The 16,551-nt window shown below is 57.4% G+C and overlaps 1 protein-coding gene across 1 annotated transcript in view; it reads right to left on the bottom strand.

The window, feature by feature from the left end:
- Positions 1 to 16,551, bottom strand: part of CAPN5 (calpain 5) — a 57,114-nt gene that overhangs the window by 27,225 nt on the left and 13,338 nt on the right. Inside the window, exons 2-3 of the mRNA XM_054437812.2 lie at positions 11,488 to 11,687; positions 2,760 to 2,891 (exon numbers count right to left, since the gene is read on the bottom strand). Coding sequence (XP_054293787.1) covers positions 2,760 to 2,891; positions 11,488 to 11,652 — 297 coding nt within the window. The 5' untranslated portion in view covers positions 11,653 to 11,687. The remainder of the gene's footprint in view (positions 1 to 2,759; positions 2,892 to 11,487; positions 11,688 to 16,551) is intronic.

Raw genomic sequence — 16,551 nt, 5'->3', positions numbered from 1 at the left:
CTTGGCTTAGGCCAGGCCAGGACTAATGGCAAATGTTCGGCCAAACTGTCGCAACCTGATTTCAAGTTCCTAAAACCTGGTCACCTGAAGTCCACTGCCCTGCCCTCAGGGAATGTGCCATCAAGTCGGGGAAGCTAAAATGCCCCCATCAGGGATCCCATAGGAGCACGGCAGGAGGCCAAGAGATGTCTGGCAGAACAGAGAAACAGGTGGGGCATCTAAGAGGGGACTGGGGACGGAATTTAACAAGCGCAGAGAGCGCGAAAGGCAAGGGTTTGCCTTCCTCCAGCTCCTTTAATCCTCCACGACCCTGGGCACTGGAAAGGTCAATTTACACTGAGGACCCGGCCAGAATCAAATCCAGGTCAGGCTGGCTTCGAATCCTGTGAGGGGTAAGGGTGGCTTCCTGTGGCGGCGTGTGTGTTGGGGGTGTATGTGTCGAGGATGTGATGCTCAGTGTGTCTGAGGCTCAGAATCCCCAAGTGTGAGGTGGGGAGGGCAGGGGTGCAGCTCAGGCTCAGCAGCCCCCCCACTGCCCTTCCATGGAGAAAACAAGGAGGCCCTGCAGGGCAACAGGCCCAGAAAGTGAGGGGTGACAACAAACAGAGCCCAGTCAACAGGGACGAGGGACGGAAGGTGCAGTAATGAGCTCCACAGGGCCCCGAGCCTCCTTCCGGGACCCATAGCACCACAGCAGCACAGGAGGCAAAGTGCAATTAGCCAGGAGCGCCCAGACCCGCCCTGGCCTCCCTGGGACCCAGGCTTCCGTAGGAGATCAGCCTCCTGGCCCTGGCAGCCTCCCAGACCAGCCAGGCCAGGTGCCCCAACTCCCTGCAATAGGAACCTTTGGCCCACAGATAAACACAGACCTCAATGACAGGCCTCCTGCCTGCAGTCCTGGGCCTGTTCTTCACTGGTGAGAGGTGGAGCTGCACCAGGAACCACTTGGGGCCAAGCCCAGGGCAGGACACATAGGCTCCCACCTACAAATGGCCAGACAGATGGCCTCTCCTGGGGAGACTGGAGTCAGGCCCAGCGCCACAAGGCCCTGGGAGGTCTGGGGCAGCAAGGCCGACCGTGGGGCTGCTGGGTGGTAGCTGAGTCCAACAATTTGGAAAGGAGCTCTGTTCCCAAAACTCTCATGAGCCTTCTCTACTCCAGGTCCCTAGTGGGCTCAGCAGGGACATATACGTTGGGCCAATTCTGCCCGTGGGGAGCTCACCTCACGGGGGAGGTGAAAGATAAACAGGCAATTACAGGGCAAGGTGGGAGGTGGGGGGGCAGCTCTACAGAATGCCCATGTGCCCCTTCAGCCCCTGACTGAGCCCTCATCTAGCAGGGGGGTAGGCTCTATGGCAGGGGGACCTTGTTCTGGGCTCAGAGAAGGGGGTGGGAGCCTGGAAGCTGGAGAGTGAGGACCAGCCCTACACCCAGAGCACAGAACCAGGCCCCAGCCCTCTCTGGGCCTTGAGGCGTAGAACTGAAATGAGCCAATGGGTGGCTCTCGGAAGCCCTCCTGGCTCAGGCGCCCCTCGAATACCCACATCCACACGCCACAACTGTGGCCTCTGCCAAGGCCCCAGGGGCCCTACAGCAGGCAGCTGCTTCTACCCTGCAGGACCATTGGGGCTAGGCCCCAGGGATGCCCACCCTGGAGTGGCTTTGAGAGGTCACACCCCCATTCTGCAGACTCAAGAGCAAGACACCTATCAGAGTCTCAGCCTTGCCCAAGGGCACTGCTCCCTCTGACGGCCAAGGGATACCTCAGAGGATGAGGAAAAACTCAGTCTTGCAGAGGAGTACCTGTATGTTCTATATTAATTATCATAATGCTGGTAGGCACAGCCACCTTTGGCCAAGCCCCATGCCACACAAGGCACATTGAGCATAGCATCTGGTCCTACCCTCACCACTCCCCGAGAGACAGCTACTCCGATTGTCCTGATTTTGCTGATGAGTAACCTGAGGCCAGCTCCAAAGCTACCAAGTGCTGAGGCGCCCTGCCAAGCCTGGGAGATGCAGATGTCCTCAGCCCCACTGCCAGCCCCTCCCAAGGGATGGCAGAAGGGCAGGGATGAGCAAGGGGCAATGACCAGAGTCCCCCTGCAGTCCCTGCTGATAATTCTTCAGGGAGCCAGGGTCTGCCTCCACTCCAGCCTCCCTGCCTCCTGTGCACTGAATCTAAGGCCTTGCTGCCAACTGCTGGGATAGGAGGTTGGGTTGCAGGACCAGAGCCCATTCTTTCCCACCCAAACCCTTCAGCCCTGGTCCAGAACACCAGCAGCTTGGAAATGGGAGTCATGAAGCTGGGGATCACCAAACCACCCTTGCTGAACAACTGGGAAAAGTCAGGCCCAGAGGAGGACAGCAACCAGCTGAGTCACACAGCAGGTCTGTGTCTGTCAGGGGTCTCCTGAGCCCCATCAGTGGTGTCTGCACACTAAATGTGATGCACACAGCTTCCACATTTCACAGGTGTGTATTAATCTGCCAAGTGTCTCCAACAGTGTTGGGGGGGACACATCAGAATGACCTTGGGAGCCTGACAGATTCCCAGCGCCTGCCCCTGGGGGTGCCCAGCTGAAGGGTGAGGGATAGCAATTCTGACGCTCGGCCAGTACTGGGGCCCCCCACCCCATCCCTGGCACAGGCTTTTGAAAGTCTCATCTGCCATGTTCAGGTTCCGCCTGTCTGGCAGTGAGGGCCACAGGCTGCGTTCACACTCCCCAGCACCCTGCCCACCCTGCCCCAGGCCTCACCTTTTGCCACAGCGACTCCCGGGAGGCAAGTGATGAGCACGCTGCCACAAACCAGCAGTTGCCCACCTGGCCCTGGTGCAGGTCGTGGGAGCTGATGCCATCCACAAAGAGGCGGGGGTCCTCGCAGATATCCTGCAGAGAAGGCGAGGAGAGAGCCTGAGGGGCTGAGGAGCATGCAGATGCCCCCCATGGCAGGAGACATGACAGACACAGACTTGCTGTGTGACCATCAGCGTGGTGATTCACCTGCCTCCCACCACAGACTCGGGGCCCCATATGGCCCATCTGCTCCCCGCTTGCCCCCCACCCCATGGTCCTGCCTGGGATGCCCTCTCCCCTTCCTGGCCGGAGAGTGCTCTTCCACTAAATGTTTGCTGATGAAGAACCTGTAGGAAGACGTCAGAGCGCTGGACCCAGGGCACTGCCTTCCTCCTGCCCGCTGCGCCCCTCCCTAACCAGCAAGAGCTCCGTTCCCTTCCTTCTCTAGCACCAACAGCCTGAGTGCCCACCCCCACTAGCCCACAGGGGCCCAGCAGATTCAAGTGGGGTGGGGGTGCGGGCATGGGACAAACACCCAAATCCCAGGTGGGGAGCACAAAGCGAGGGGCCAGTGGGGAGCGGTGGGCCAGGCCCCGCATGGCACTTGCCTTGCATAGTCTCATCAGGTCCTCACGCCGCCCAAGGAGCGAGGAGTTGTCATTCCATTGTATGGGTGAGGAATGGAGGTTCAGAGAGGGACTGTGACTTGTTAAAGGCACACAGCAAGCAAATGCTCAAGTGGAGCAAAAAGTCCTTTTTTTCCTTTTCTTTCTTTCTTTTTTTCCTTTTTTTTTTTTTTTGAGATAGAGTCTCGCTCTTTTGCCCAGGCTGGAGTGCATGGAGCGCAGTGGTGCAATCTCAGCTCACTGCAACCTCCACCTCCTGGGTTCAAGCAATTCTCCTGCCTCACCCTCCTGAGTAGCTGGGATTACAGGCGCCCACCACCACGCCCAGCTAATTTTTATATTTTTAGTAGAGACAGGGTTTCTCCATGTTGTCCAGGCTGGTCTCAAACTCCTGATCTGCTGGCCTCGGCCTCCCAAAGTGCTGGAATTACAGGCATAAGCCACTGCACCCAGCCTCCATTTTTATTTTCTACGGAGACTGGTGGGCACGGCCCAAGAGGCTGCTCCATGAGACGCAGCCAGGGAATCCGGCCAGGGCAGCCGCTGACCCAGGAATGATCCATGAGCAACTGGCTGCTCTCAGGCCCAGCCCTTCCTAATTTCTGGAAGCCCCTTGCTCTGCCTGCCAAGAGAGAGGCAGCCCAGGGGGGCTCTAGTAGCAGGTGCCCTCTGCACCTGACCCTGCCCAAAGAGCTCTGGCCGGGGCTTTCCACCTCTTCCTGCTGTGGGGGTATTTTCCTTAAAAGGCCCCTGAGGCAGTGCTGTGAAAGGGAAAAGCATGGGCTTTGGCTTCGGACTGGAGACCGAATTCCAGCTCCTCAATCGGCAGTCTGGCAAGCTCTCTGAGCCTCAGCTTTCTGATTTATAAAGTAGAAACAACAATTTCTTTATGTTGGTGGATTTTGGGGGTTTTTGTTTTTGTTTTTTTGAGACGTGGTCTCGTCTGTCACCAAAACTGGAGTGCAGTCACAATCACAGCTCACTGCAGCCTCAACCTCCTAGGCTCAAGTGATCCTCTGGCCTAAGCCTCACAAATGGCTGGGACCGTAGGCCCACAACACCACACTCAGCTAACTCTTAAATTTTTTGTAGAGATGAGGTCTCACTATGTTGCCCAGGCTGGTCTCAAACTCCTGAGCTCAAGCAATCTTCCCACCTCAGCCTCCCAAAGTGCTGGGATGACAGGCTTGAGCCAATGTGCATGGCCAATAATTTCTACTTTGCGAGGAGGAATCAGTGTATGTAAAGTACCAAGCCCAGGGCCTGACCCAAAGTGAATGAAAGTCTCCTTCAATTTTCAGGTGCTAGGAAGCTATGCCCAGACCTCTATGGGTGGCTCCAGCACCAAGAGATGCAACCAGGAAGGGTCAGCTCACCCTGTGTTCCCTCAGCTGTAATCATCCCTCCCCAAGGCCTGAGCGGGGGGTGGGACCTGGCCTGATCCCTAGCTCTGGCCCAGGGAACAGAGCAGGCCCCTCTTCCTCTCCCATCGCCTCGCTGAGCTGAGGAAGCCACTGCTCCCCAGGGGTTGTGGGTATGGTGGAGGGTGGGGAGAGGCAAACACTGAGACATGCCTTTCATGTACCAGGCATCCTGCTGACACCACAATCCATCCTCACCAAGGCACTGAGAGGTGGGCAATATCCCGTTTTACAGATAAGGAAACTGAAGCCCAGGGAGGTGGAATACCGTGCCCCCGCCACACAGCACGGGCAGATGGCAGCAGCCCTCTGCCTGCCTCCACTCCAGCAGGCGCTCCTGAGCTAGTTCCATCCCAAGAGCTTCTGCGGTCCTACCACAGGCGGCCAGCAGAGGGTGGCAGAGGCAGGAAGAGAGAATTTGAATGTCTGCTCCCTGCTGTGCAACTTTGGGCCTCACCTGTGCAGAGGAGGTAAATGGTCACCCCTGCAGGGCTGTGTAGGGACTCTACAGATCGTGGAGCAGAGCAGTGGCAAGGGAGAATGAGGAAGAGGGCCCCTAGTTCCCACCAAGATGGGGACCCTGCTGTCCCCTCTGCCCGGAAGAACCAGAGTTTTAGAGGGTCAGAGAAAGGGTTAGAATTCCCCCAAAGGCATGAGCAGCTCCTGAGACCTGGCCCCTGCTTCTAGTTGGCACTACAGGGTGCACCACGGCCAACCTGCATGGCGGCTTCTGCAGAGCACAGGTCTAGGAAACCCAGTGAGGCCGCCTGGTCTCATCCATCCCCAAAGGCACCCCGTCAGGAAGCACAGGCAGGAAGAAGGGACTTTCTCCTCCCCGCTGCCCTCCTATCTTCCCTCCCAGCCCTGGACCACACCTCACACCCAGCCCATCCTCTGAGCCAGAGGGAGCTATGACTTAGCATCTGTTCCCTGAGGCCAGGAGGGCAGGCAAGACGGAGAAGGGAGAGGGGCTTCCATACGCGGAGGACCCCAGCCACATCGTGCCACGGAAAGAGAAACAGCTACCACCTGGCATCACCAGGGTCTACAGCAGAAAGTGACTCAGATGTCCCTCCACTTCAGATCCTCCCAGCCAGTGTCCTAAGACAGACACACGACTGCCACATCCCACAGAGGAGGAGGCTGAGCCCAGGACAGCGCAGTGATGTCCAAGATGACAAGGCAAGTAAGTGGACGGATCCGATGGGACGCCCTAGGTCTGCTGGGCTCCCAACCAGGGTCTCCCCACACTAAGCACCACAGCTGGGGCAGACCCGAGGTGCAGATCCAACCAGGTCTGGGCCCCAGATCAGGGCTCTGGCCCCAGACACTTCTCCAGTCCTTGAGAGACAGACCGAGTTCGGGAGTCACAATTCCCAGATTCCATCATCCTGACTTGCTGTGGCAGAGCAGGAACTTGGGGGCAATCGTGCAGCCTGGGAAGGAGCAGACAGAGCAGAAGGCAGCCAGGCATGTTCCCACTGCCAGGAGAGGCTCAGGGTCACCAGCTCTAACCAACAGAAACCACCTGAGGTTGGTGGCACCTGGAGTCTGCTCTGGAATCCAGGGGCCACCTTGGGGCACCTGTAAAGGAACAATAACAGAAATATCTCACAATGACTGGGCACCTGCTATGTGGCAGGCACTGTGCAAAACAACCCTGTGAGATGGGCACTGTTGGCATCCTCTTTTTACGGATGAGGAAGCCAAGGCACAGAAAGGTTAAGTCACTTGCCCAGGGCCACACAAGAAGAGGTGAACTGAGATTCAAATTCAGGCAGTCTGGCTGCAGTCTCCAGGTAGACTAGGTTTTTGTTTTGTTTTTTGTTTTGTTTAGATGGAGTCTTGCCCTGTCGCCCAGGCTGGAATGCAGTGGCACGATCTTGGCTCACTGCAACCTTTGCCTCTTGGGTTCAAACGATTCTCCTGCCTCAGCCTCTAGAGTAGCTGGGACTACAAGGCGTCTGCCACCAACACCCAGCTAATTTTTCTATTTTTAGTAGAGACAGGGTTTCACTATGTTGGCCAGGCTGGTCTCAGGTGGGCTAGGTTTTATGGGTGACAAAGCCACTCTTCCTTCACCTGTCTCCCTGCACCTGTCCTAACCCAGCTTAGGGGTGTCTCACTAGATAGCAATGAGACCAAGGGGTTGGGGAAGCCCAGGCCCTCACCTCTGCCACCATGGGGCCAGGCTTCTCAAGCCTAGTGTTTGTCCTTCCACTTTTCCCGGGCCACTGGCTGGACACAGGTCACAGAGTAAGTCAGGGAAGGTCTCTGCCCACAGGCAGGGACCTTGAGAAGGAACCAGGCCCTGACCCCCTATGTGAGCAGAGCTGTGACAGCAGGAGCCAGAGAGAAAACAGAGGAGGCTTCCTGGAGGCAGTAATGCTTGCAGAGCAGGCAAGCAGAGTGCTGGTAAGCAGGGAGGTTCAGGAGGGAAATGGGGACCCGAAGTGTCCTGAGGCAGACGCTGACTCCAAAACGGTCCTCGGGTGCCAGGGGCCCTTTATCTGGTGCCAGCCACCTGTGCTCCCTTCCATCCCTGTCCACACTCGCTGGGTTTCCTTAGGGTCCCCACGACCAGCCTGTGAGCTCCTAAGCAGGGCCTAGGCCTGACTTTGCCCACTTCTAGGCTTAGCAAAGCTTGGCAGGTTCCACTGGGGCTACAGACAGGTCCCTGGGAGGGAGGGGGGACAAAGTGGCGCACAGGATTGGGCTGTACAGGGGCTGCCCGAGGGCTGGGGGTTGACCATTTCTGCAGGCAACACAGCTCTAGGACAGCCTTTTGCACCTGCAGTCACCGCTCCCCTGCTCAGCCCCTCCCAGCCTGTTAGACCAGCTCCACCTGACAGGCCACAGCCCAGCCCACCTCCCTTCTCCCTTAATGGCACAACAAGAAATTCAGGTTTCTAGTCCTGGTGTACAAGGCAAGGCAAGGCAGTAGACTGGATCCATGGCACCTGGGCTATACCTGCAGAGGCTCCCTCCACGTCCGTCCTCCTCCCCAACTCTTTCTCCATCCAGCTTCACCCTAGTCACCACCCTCCTGGAATCTAGGATCACAGAAGGAATGAACTAGACAGTGGGAAACAGGTCCGGGAAGGACGCGGGACTTCCATCTGGGACTGGAAAGGGAGTTGTAGCCTACAGCCCGTCCCCTCTGCAGAAGACTTGCCCTCCCCCAGCCCTACCTCCTTCTCCTCCATAGCAGTCCCCACTCTTCAAGGCCTCTGAAAGCTCTCCCTGACCCCACTGAACCCCATCTCTGAGCACATGCCCAGAAGGGGGTCATTCCTGGGCAGTTCGGCTGGGTGTGCCCCCGCTGCCAGGCCTTGCTGCAAACTGACTGTTCTGTGGCATGAAAAGGCCTTATGTTCAGGGAGCCGAGGAGTAGGGCCATCTCCAGGATATGGCTTGATGGGCAAGAGTCCCCAGGACTGGGCTGAGGCTGGGGCCCCCGAGACCACCCTAGGGGAATTCTGGAGGTTCCAAAACCGGTGTCTGTTCATTAGTCCCCCTCCCCCGCCCCACCTTGTCCCCTCTGCATTCCACCAAAGGACCTCCAGGCTCATACCCAGATGTGGGAGAGACAGCATGCTGGATGAGGGGATGCTGCCCCCACAGGGTGAGAGGAGACCGCCTACTAGGGCCCGGGTCCTGAGTGAGGAGGAAGGACACCCTGAGCTCCCAGGCCTGGGGACATTCCCCATTCTCCGTGCATCTCCCCAGCCAGGCCTGTGAGCGGCCGGCGAATGGCCACTGTACTGGAAAGAACAAAAACATAGCGAGCCTGTGGGTGAAGCGTGTGGGCTGAAGGCAGGTGCCCAGGTCGGCACCCAAGAGGACAAGGCCTGGTCCCACCTGCAGAGTCAATAGGAGATGGGATGTCCCAGCCAAGGTGGCTCTAGGTCCCCAACACAAAGGTTGCCAAGGAGAAGACGAGCAAGAGAGGGGAACCAATTTGTCACCTGCCTCCCATGTGTATGACACCACAGATACCTCAAGTCATATCGGTTTCCAGAAACTGTGACCAGCAAGAATTATCCTTCCCCAATTACAGATGAGGAAACTGAGGCCCAAGCAGGAGTGACTTGTTCAAGGTCACACTTCTAGTAAGGTAGGGCCAAGGCTGGAGCCAAGTTCATTGTGGCTCAAAAACTAGCCTCTGCATCCATCTGAGAGGCAGCGAGGCTGGGAGGCTGGCTGAGGAGACCCTCCAAGAACAGAGCAGCCACTATAAGGACCAACACAGAGAAGGAGCTGGAGGGGATGGACGGGCATGCAGCACGACTTCCCATTTGTAAACAGGCGGTCACAGGTAAGACTCCATCGAAACAAGGCTGCCTGAGGCCAAAGTTCCCTCTCACTGGCAAGCAGCTGGGCATTAATGATAACCCACTGGGCTGGGCCCGCCAAGCAAGCTGAGCCAAGCCTGCTTGACTTCCTGCTCCACAAACCTCCCATCCCATTAGTGGGGCAGGGGCTGCCTGTCCTGCAGGCCTGTCGCTAGCCAGTAGGCAGTGCCTACACACATGGTTTAGGAAATCCAGGCAGTGCCGTGGACCATCCACCCCAGCCTGGTCTGAGTTCCCATCGCTGCTGCCCCTTGGGCCCCACTCACACAGCTCTCTGAACACCAGCCACCATACGCTCTCTGTCACCTGCCCCCACATCCAGGGCAGGGCAGCTCTGCATGTCTAGAAAGGGCAGGGCACCAAGTGAGCCAGCGAGGAAGGCAACGAGAGGAGGAGGTGTGGCATGGCTCCTGAACCCACAAGGAAAGGGGCTCAGAAAGGGCAGCTGACTCCCCTGGGTCACGCAGCAGGAGAGTACCAAGTGGGCCAACCTGGCGTTTCCTCCTCTCACCGCAGCAAGCCCAGCCTGCTCCCACCAGGCCTCACCAGCCTCTTTTCGGAGCCACGGACCTAAAATGTCTAGGCAATGGCCAGAGGGCAGGAGGGAGTCAGGACGGGGGCAGCCAGGGGATGGAGTGGGAGGAGGGCGAAGAGCTCAAGTGCCCAGCCCTCCTCCCCGCAGCCAAGGCCTCACAAAGGCCCTTTGAGGCCAAGGCCTCCCTCCCCACCTACTTGCCAAAGGAAGAGAGGAAGGCGTGGGAGAGGGGGCCCAAGAGGCAGAACTCTTGTGGCCAGGCCAGGAGGCTCCTGGGCCTTCCAGAGAGTCAGTACAGGGCCAGAGATTCTGTTACAGCTCTTGGGACTGAGGTCAAGGGCACCAGGGGCCCTTTATCTGGTGCCAGGAAGGTGAGGTGCAGGGAGGCAGGACTCTTCAACTACCCCTGCTAGCAGCTCATGGGTGATCTAGGACATGCACCTTCCTCTCTTGGCCTCAGTTTCTCTGCCTCTCAAGAGTCCCAGTCCAAGGACATCTACAGGGTATTTTCAGTCAGAAGGGACTTGAGATCATAGCCTGGGAGGGAAACTAGAAAATGACATTTCATTTTCCCAAAAAGCCCAGGGGATCAGGGGGAACTTTGGAAAATGCAAATCTGACCCCGTCACAGGCTGCTGAAAGCCTTTGCCTTCACGGGACCTCACTACCCACAGAGCAAGGTCGAGCCAGATCTGCCATCCCGGGCACGGCCCTCCACAGGCCCGCATGAGCCTGAGGGGCTCCAATCTGTGAGTTTCTATTTCCTCTGCCTTTTCCCACCTGGCCCTTTGGGCAAAAATCTCGTCACCCTTCACCTCCAAGACACCTCCTCTGATTACTGGGCTGCGGGAATCACAGCCCCCTCCCGGCCCAGAGCATCCTTGAGACAGCATGGTCTCTCGCATTGTGAGGGGACAACCCTCAGTGTCACCAGCACAGCCCTGGAGGCCAGGGAGAGTAACCTCCAGCAGCCTCCCCTCCACCCAGGCCACCAGGGACCCCATTCTGCAGGACCCACAGACAAGCAGCGAACCCCTCCCCAGCCCACCCTCACACCCAGGAATCAGGGTTCAAGGGGATGAAATCACACCAGGAGGCCAAACATTTCTGTGTAACACACTCTAGCCTCAGGGACCAAGAGGAGCGGTCAGAGAGACGCTGCCTGTTCATCATTGTCAATATCCATGGTCCCGTACTGGCTGCCAGGCTGTGTGTGGAATTTTGCATGCATCACCTCTTTTAATTCTCACAACCACCCTATGAGGTAGGTACTACTATTTTTTTATGATTATTATTATTATTGATGAATCATCATAATAAATACTTTTCATTTCTACCACCAATGACTATTTCAAAATCATGATGATCACAATCAGGAAAGTAAATTCCTTACATTTGGATGTCAATCTACATTTTATTAAAAATGGTCATATCCACATCACCCCATTTTTATTCCAAAAATGACCCTCAGCGGGGCTGAGGTTACTGCCCCGTTTTTCCTGTGAGGAAGTGGAGGTCCTGAGAGGGGTGAAGGCCTGGCTGGGCCTCAGCCAATCCAGTGGTGGCCACAGGATTACAGCCCATTCTCCGAGCTCCCCATCCAGATCAAATCCCACCGTTTCAGCACCCTCACTTTCTCAGCAGCCTGGGGCTAGGGATGCCTCCTGCCACCACCCCAATATCCCTGCAGACCCAGCCTTGTGGGTGGGCCCGGGCCTGCTCACCCAGCTCCAGCTGGGACCAGACACTGACCTTGGGTCGCTTCCACCTGACGGCGGGCCCCGGCGTGCCCTTATAGTAGAGTGAGTCGTCAGTGGCGGGGAAGAGGGGGTCCTCGAAGAGCACCTTCCTGCGCAGGCAGTCCCGCCTCAGGGCCGAGTAGTTCTGGTCCTCATAGGGCTTCACACATGAGAACATGGTGGCTGCTGCCCCACGGAGGGGAGGGGGAACACCTGGACAGGAAGGCAAGAAGATCGTCACTCACAGAGTCCCTGGGTCCCTGATGCGCCCTGTGAAGCGGACATCATCAGCCCCATGGCACAGGCAAGGAAGGCTCAGAGAGGCGTGGAGCCTACCCAAGGTCACACAGCTGGTATACAGCAGAGTGGGACAGGCACCGACCAGCCTGACTCCACAGACTGGATTCTCTCGTTTCTGAAGCTCAGAGGTGGTACCAGGCCCACAGGCCACACAGAGCTCAGGCCTGGCCCACACCGCACCCACCTCCCTGCCTTCCTTTGTTTGACCAGCCTTTGCTACACCTCCTCAGACGGAATCAGACCAGTGGCCAGCCCTGGCAGCTCCCTGGCTGGTGTGCCTCCGGGTTTCCCTCCCCACCTCTAGAGAGCGGCACATTTCTGCCTGGTGTGGGAAAACCTTGCCCCAGGTACCCGCCTCGGCATCATTCATTCATTCTCTCCGGTCCTCCCCGCACCATGCTGCCTTCCTCACAGCACCTCGGGAATAGACGTCTCCAATTCTGTAGAGAGCAGGCCCATGGCTCCTTAACCCTCCCTCCATTCCCCAGGGGCCCAGGTGGGCCCAGCCAAGCGCTCTGAACTTTGCACCAATGTGCTGACCAAGTGCAAGGGACACAGCCTGGACCAACATGGTCAGGGAAGGCCTCTGGGAGTGGAGGGCAGGGCAGGGCAAGGAACAGCGGCTGGCAGGGCCTGAATATCAGGTGCGCCGAGAGACGCTCGGATGGCCAAGCACCTGAGTGACCACCCCATTTATGATCCACCCCCCTATCCCTCAAACTCCATCTGGGCTGCGGTGCAGCTCCACAGCCCCTGATCTACTCTTCCTGGGGCCTGCCCAGGGTAAAAGTGCAATCCTTTTGGGGTAAAGGCCACAATTTCCAGCCCAGCCCTGAGGGAAACCAAGGCAAGGCAGGCTGGCTGTGGGAGTGATATCTGAGAGCAAGGCTGGTGTGAGTGCCAGCCCTAGTGGTACCACCCTCCTGCTGGGTGACATTGAACAGGTCATGTGAACTCTCTGAGCCCGTTTTCTCATTTCAGTGATAGGAATTATGCAGTGCTGCTGCACCTCCTGGAAGGAGTCAACCCATTAACTGAAGGCCGAGGAGCCCGCCGAGCATGCCAGTGGGAAGAGGAGTGAGGGGGAAGGGGCCAAGACGCCCAGTGGTCCCAAGAGACGCCCCATTTCCCTGGCCAGAGGTACTTGTGTACTGCCTGCCAACAGTGCCGGTGGGCACATGGCTGCCAGCTTTCACAAAATACAACTGCGGCTCAGTGAGGTGAGGTGACCTGCCCAAGCTCCCCTGGAAACCTGGTGTCCGGAAGGGAACCCAGATCCTCCGACTTCAGTGCTACTGCTTGGCTGTGTGACCCTGCTGCTCTCACTTAGGGTCTCCCCACACATCGCGGCTGAGCTGGAGCCTCACTGGGGCCTCATGTGGAGGGAAAGAGGGAAGGGAGACACAGGAAAGGAAGGAGGCGAGCGCGGGCAGGGAGCTCGGGCACAGATGGACAGCAGGGAGGGCAAGGGGGCCATTGTCCCCCCACCTGCCAAGGGAGCTGAGAGCAGTTGTCCCCTGCTCTGCACCCAAACCACTTCACCTTCTGCCCCCATATCCATACTGGGCCTGCTGGAGTGCTGCTGTGTGACCTCAGGCCAACCACTTAACTTCTCTGGCTGCCCCTCTGCCCAGGGAGGCCAGCAGCCCTGCCCCCTCCCACCCATTCTCCCTGCCTTGGAGGCCTGAGGGAGAGAGGGGAGGAGCTCACAGACCCAGCTCCCGGGCTTCAGGCTTCTGGCACAGTCACCAAGGAGCATCATTAGCACCACGGGTTTCCGGCAGGGTCAGCTCAGGAAGTAATTTAAGCTACAAGAATTAGATCAGAGAAGCTGAAAGCAGGAACCCAGAAATCAGCTCTTGCAATTCCAGTGTTTCTGAGTCTAGAGGGTCCAGAGAGGGGGAGCAAGCTCGCCCAGGTCACACAGCCAGGCTGGTGGAGAAAGAGGGTCTGGCTGCTCTCCAGGCTAGGAAGGGGCCAACGCTGCTGGGAGGGTCCAACCCTGGGGAGGATGGAAGGGAGATGGAGGCCATAAAGGGAGAGCTTGGCTGGGCCAGGGGCTGTACAGGGCCAGGCCTGGCTGGCTGAGGGTCTGATACCATTGCCCCATCCCTCCAGCCTCACCCGCCTGCCAGGCTAACCTTGGCCTACTTATGTGAGGTTCTTCTGGCCCCGGCCCTTGCACAGACTGCCCCTCTGCACCCTCCCTCTGCCCCAAGGTCACCTCCCACTGTATCTATGGGGCCAACACCCCGACAGGGTCAGCTCTCCTCTGCTAGCTCCAGGCAGAGCACTGAAAGCCACAGATAGACCGGGAGGCAGGCAAGCTGCTCCACCCAGGCCTTTTCTTTCTGAGCCTGAGCTTAGACCCGTAGCACTTCCTGTCTCCCTGGTGTTTTTAGCTGTTTGGGCTGAGCACGACCCCTGGGCGGGGTTCAGGACCACCTGAGCTTCCCAGCTGCCCTGTGCGCCTGCCCTCTTCCCTCCTCCTGCCAGTCTCATCCCCACCATTCTCCACCCTGGGCTGAAGCTCCAGGGTTCGGAGCTCCTCACAGCTCCCACAAGACTGTTTCCTCAGGGCCTCTGCACACACTGTTCCTCTGCCATCCTGGTGCCCCTGGGACAGCACCCATTAACACTGTATCCCATCTGCACATGACTTGTCTGCCTCCCCAGCCTATCCCATGCCCCTCCAGGGCAGGGGCCGTGTCCAGCTCCTCTCTCTATCCCAGGGTCCAATGTGGGGCTCCAGGGATTGAGTAGCTATGTTGCACGAACCAACAAAGGTGAGTGCAGGAGGAATTCCTTCAAGAAGAGAAAAAGGCTCAGAGAGTGGCGGAGGCTCCCAAGGGGAATCAGCTTTCCACATCACAGCCGCCAGCACTCAGGTCTGCTGCAGCAGGGCCCACCCCTTCACCGTGGCGCAGGCCTGGCTCTCCTCTCCTCCCCTCCCTGATAGCTGGGTGCCAGCCGGTGCCCACATCCCCACTATCCAGACTGTAGCCCTAGCACATTCTGCTGCGGCCCAGCCCTTCTCCAGCTCCTGAGCCTCGACCCAGACCCCCGCTGTCCTGAGCAGGCCGCATCACCTCACTGGTCTGCATGGTCCTTGTCTGGAAGAGACAATGTGCCAGGGCCTCTGGGCCACTGTGAGGAACAAACAAGAACTCACCATGCAGAGCAGCACTCTGTATCCTTTCATGCTCTGTGCCCTGAGGACTGACAGTCTCAGGCAGTCGACATCTGGGCTTCACCCACGATGTGTCCAGACCCCTGCCAGGTATGGGGGGGCTACCACAACTTGGGGTTCCTGTCTGAGTTGGTCTAGTGTAGCCAACAGACACAAGGCCAAATGAAGTATGTGTCATTCAGAGGTTCCAGCAAGAGGAAAGCAGGGAAGCCTCCACACAGGCCCGGCCACAGAAGCAGGAGAGAAAGGCCATTCCAGGCAAAGGGAACAGTTCACGCAAAGGCTCAGAGGTATGAAAGACATCTTTATTACCACCTCAGGGCACCCCCTAAAATGAGCACAGTGCTAACCTGGGCCCTGCTTTGGGAAGCCTAGGATACGGAGTCTGGAGGCTTGAGATCTGCATAAGAGGCTGCAGACTCTGGACAAGTTCCTTGATGTTCCCATCTACAAAATGGCTTAGCTGGCCATCATCTCCAGGGAAGCCTCACTGGTATCAGCCCTCCTCCTCCTGTGGCCAGGGCAGCGGTGAGTCAGACCCAGCCTGCACAGTGAGGCCTCTGTGGACCAAGAGTGGAAGTTCTGAGTTGGGTCAGAATGAGGGGGCTGGGGTGCTCACCAGGGAGCTTCAGGAACCCAGTCTTCTGGCAGGTCAGTCAGATCTGAGTCTGCATCCCAACTGCATCATTTAGCTGCTGTGTGTCCTTGGGCAAGGTGGGAACCCCTCTGAGCTGCTATCAATCAGCAAGCCTCCTCTGAGCCCTACTGGGTTCCAGCCTCTAAGGTGACAGATGACAGAAAGAAAGTGGCATCTGTTCCTAGGCCTGCCTTAGGGAAGCTCAGTCTATCCTCATCTGGGACATGGTTGGTACTCCTCTTCCAGGAGGCTGTGTGGCCTAGTCTGCTGTTCCCTGAACCTGCTGGAGGTAGCGGGGACAGCCTGGCTGTGTACAGGATGGAATAAGGCCTCATCTTCCAGCGGGCTGATACCCATGAGCCTTCCCTGGACCACCTAAGCCATTTTGTAGATGGGAACACCAAGGAATTTGTCCTTGAGGCAGAAGCCAAGGCCAGGCTCCAGAGCTGTGTGGAGGGGCAAGTCACCTACCTCTCTGAGCCTCTGAGAGACGGGGTCATGGAGCCAGCATCAGCCCCAGGGGTATAATAAGAACCAAGGACACAGCTGAGCCCAAGCCCAGCAGCAAAAGGGCCTCAAAGCCACCACGGGCCTCAAAGCCACAAAGGACCCAGAATAAGCAGAGCCATTTGAAGAGAACAAGCTGGAGGACTTATACTACTAAGTAACAAGGCTGATCACAAAGCTCACTGGGCACTGTCTCATAGACCAGTGGAACAGAATAGAAAGTTCAGAAATAAGCCACAAGTATAAGGACACCTGATACATGACAAAAGAGATGCCACAATGCACTGGGGAAAGGATTTATCTTTTCAATAAATGGTGCTGGGTCAACTGGCTATCCATAAGGAAAAACAGTTGTCTTACCCCTACCTCAAACCATATACAAAACTTATTCCAGATAGATTTCAAATCTAACTGAAAGGTAAAATAATAATGCTTTTAGAAAA

This window comes from Pongo pygmaeus, chromosome 9 (assembly GCF_028885625.2).
Source record: "Pongo pygmaeus isolate AG05252 chromosome 9, NHGRI_mPonPyg2-v2.0_pri, whole genome shotgun sequence".
NCBI classification, from domain to species: Eukaryota; Metazoa; Chordata; class Mammalia; order Primates; family Hominidae; genus Pongo; species Pongo pygmaeus.
The sequence above is the reverse complement of the archived record's forward strand: the minus strand, read 5'-3'. Positions and strand labels throughout refer to the sequence as shown.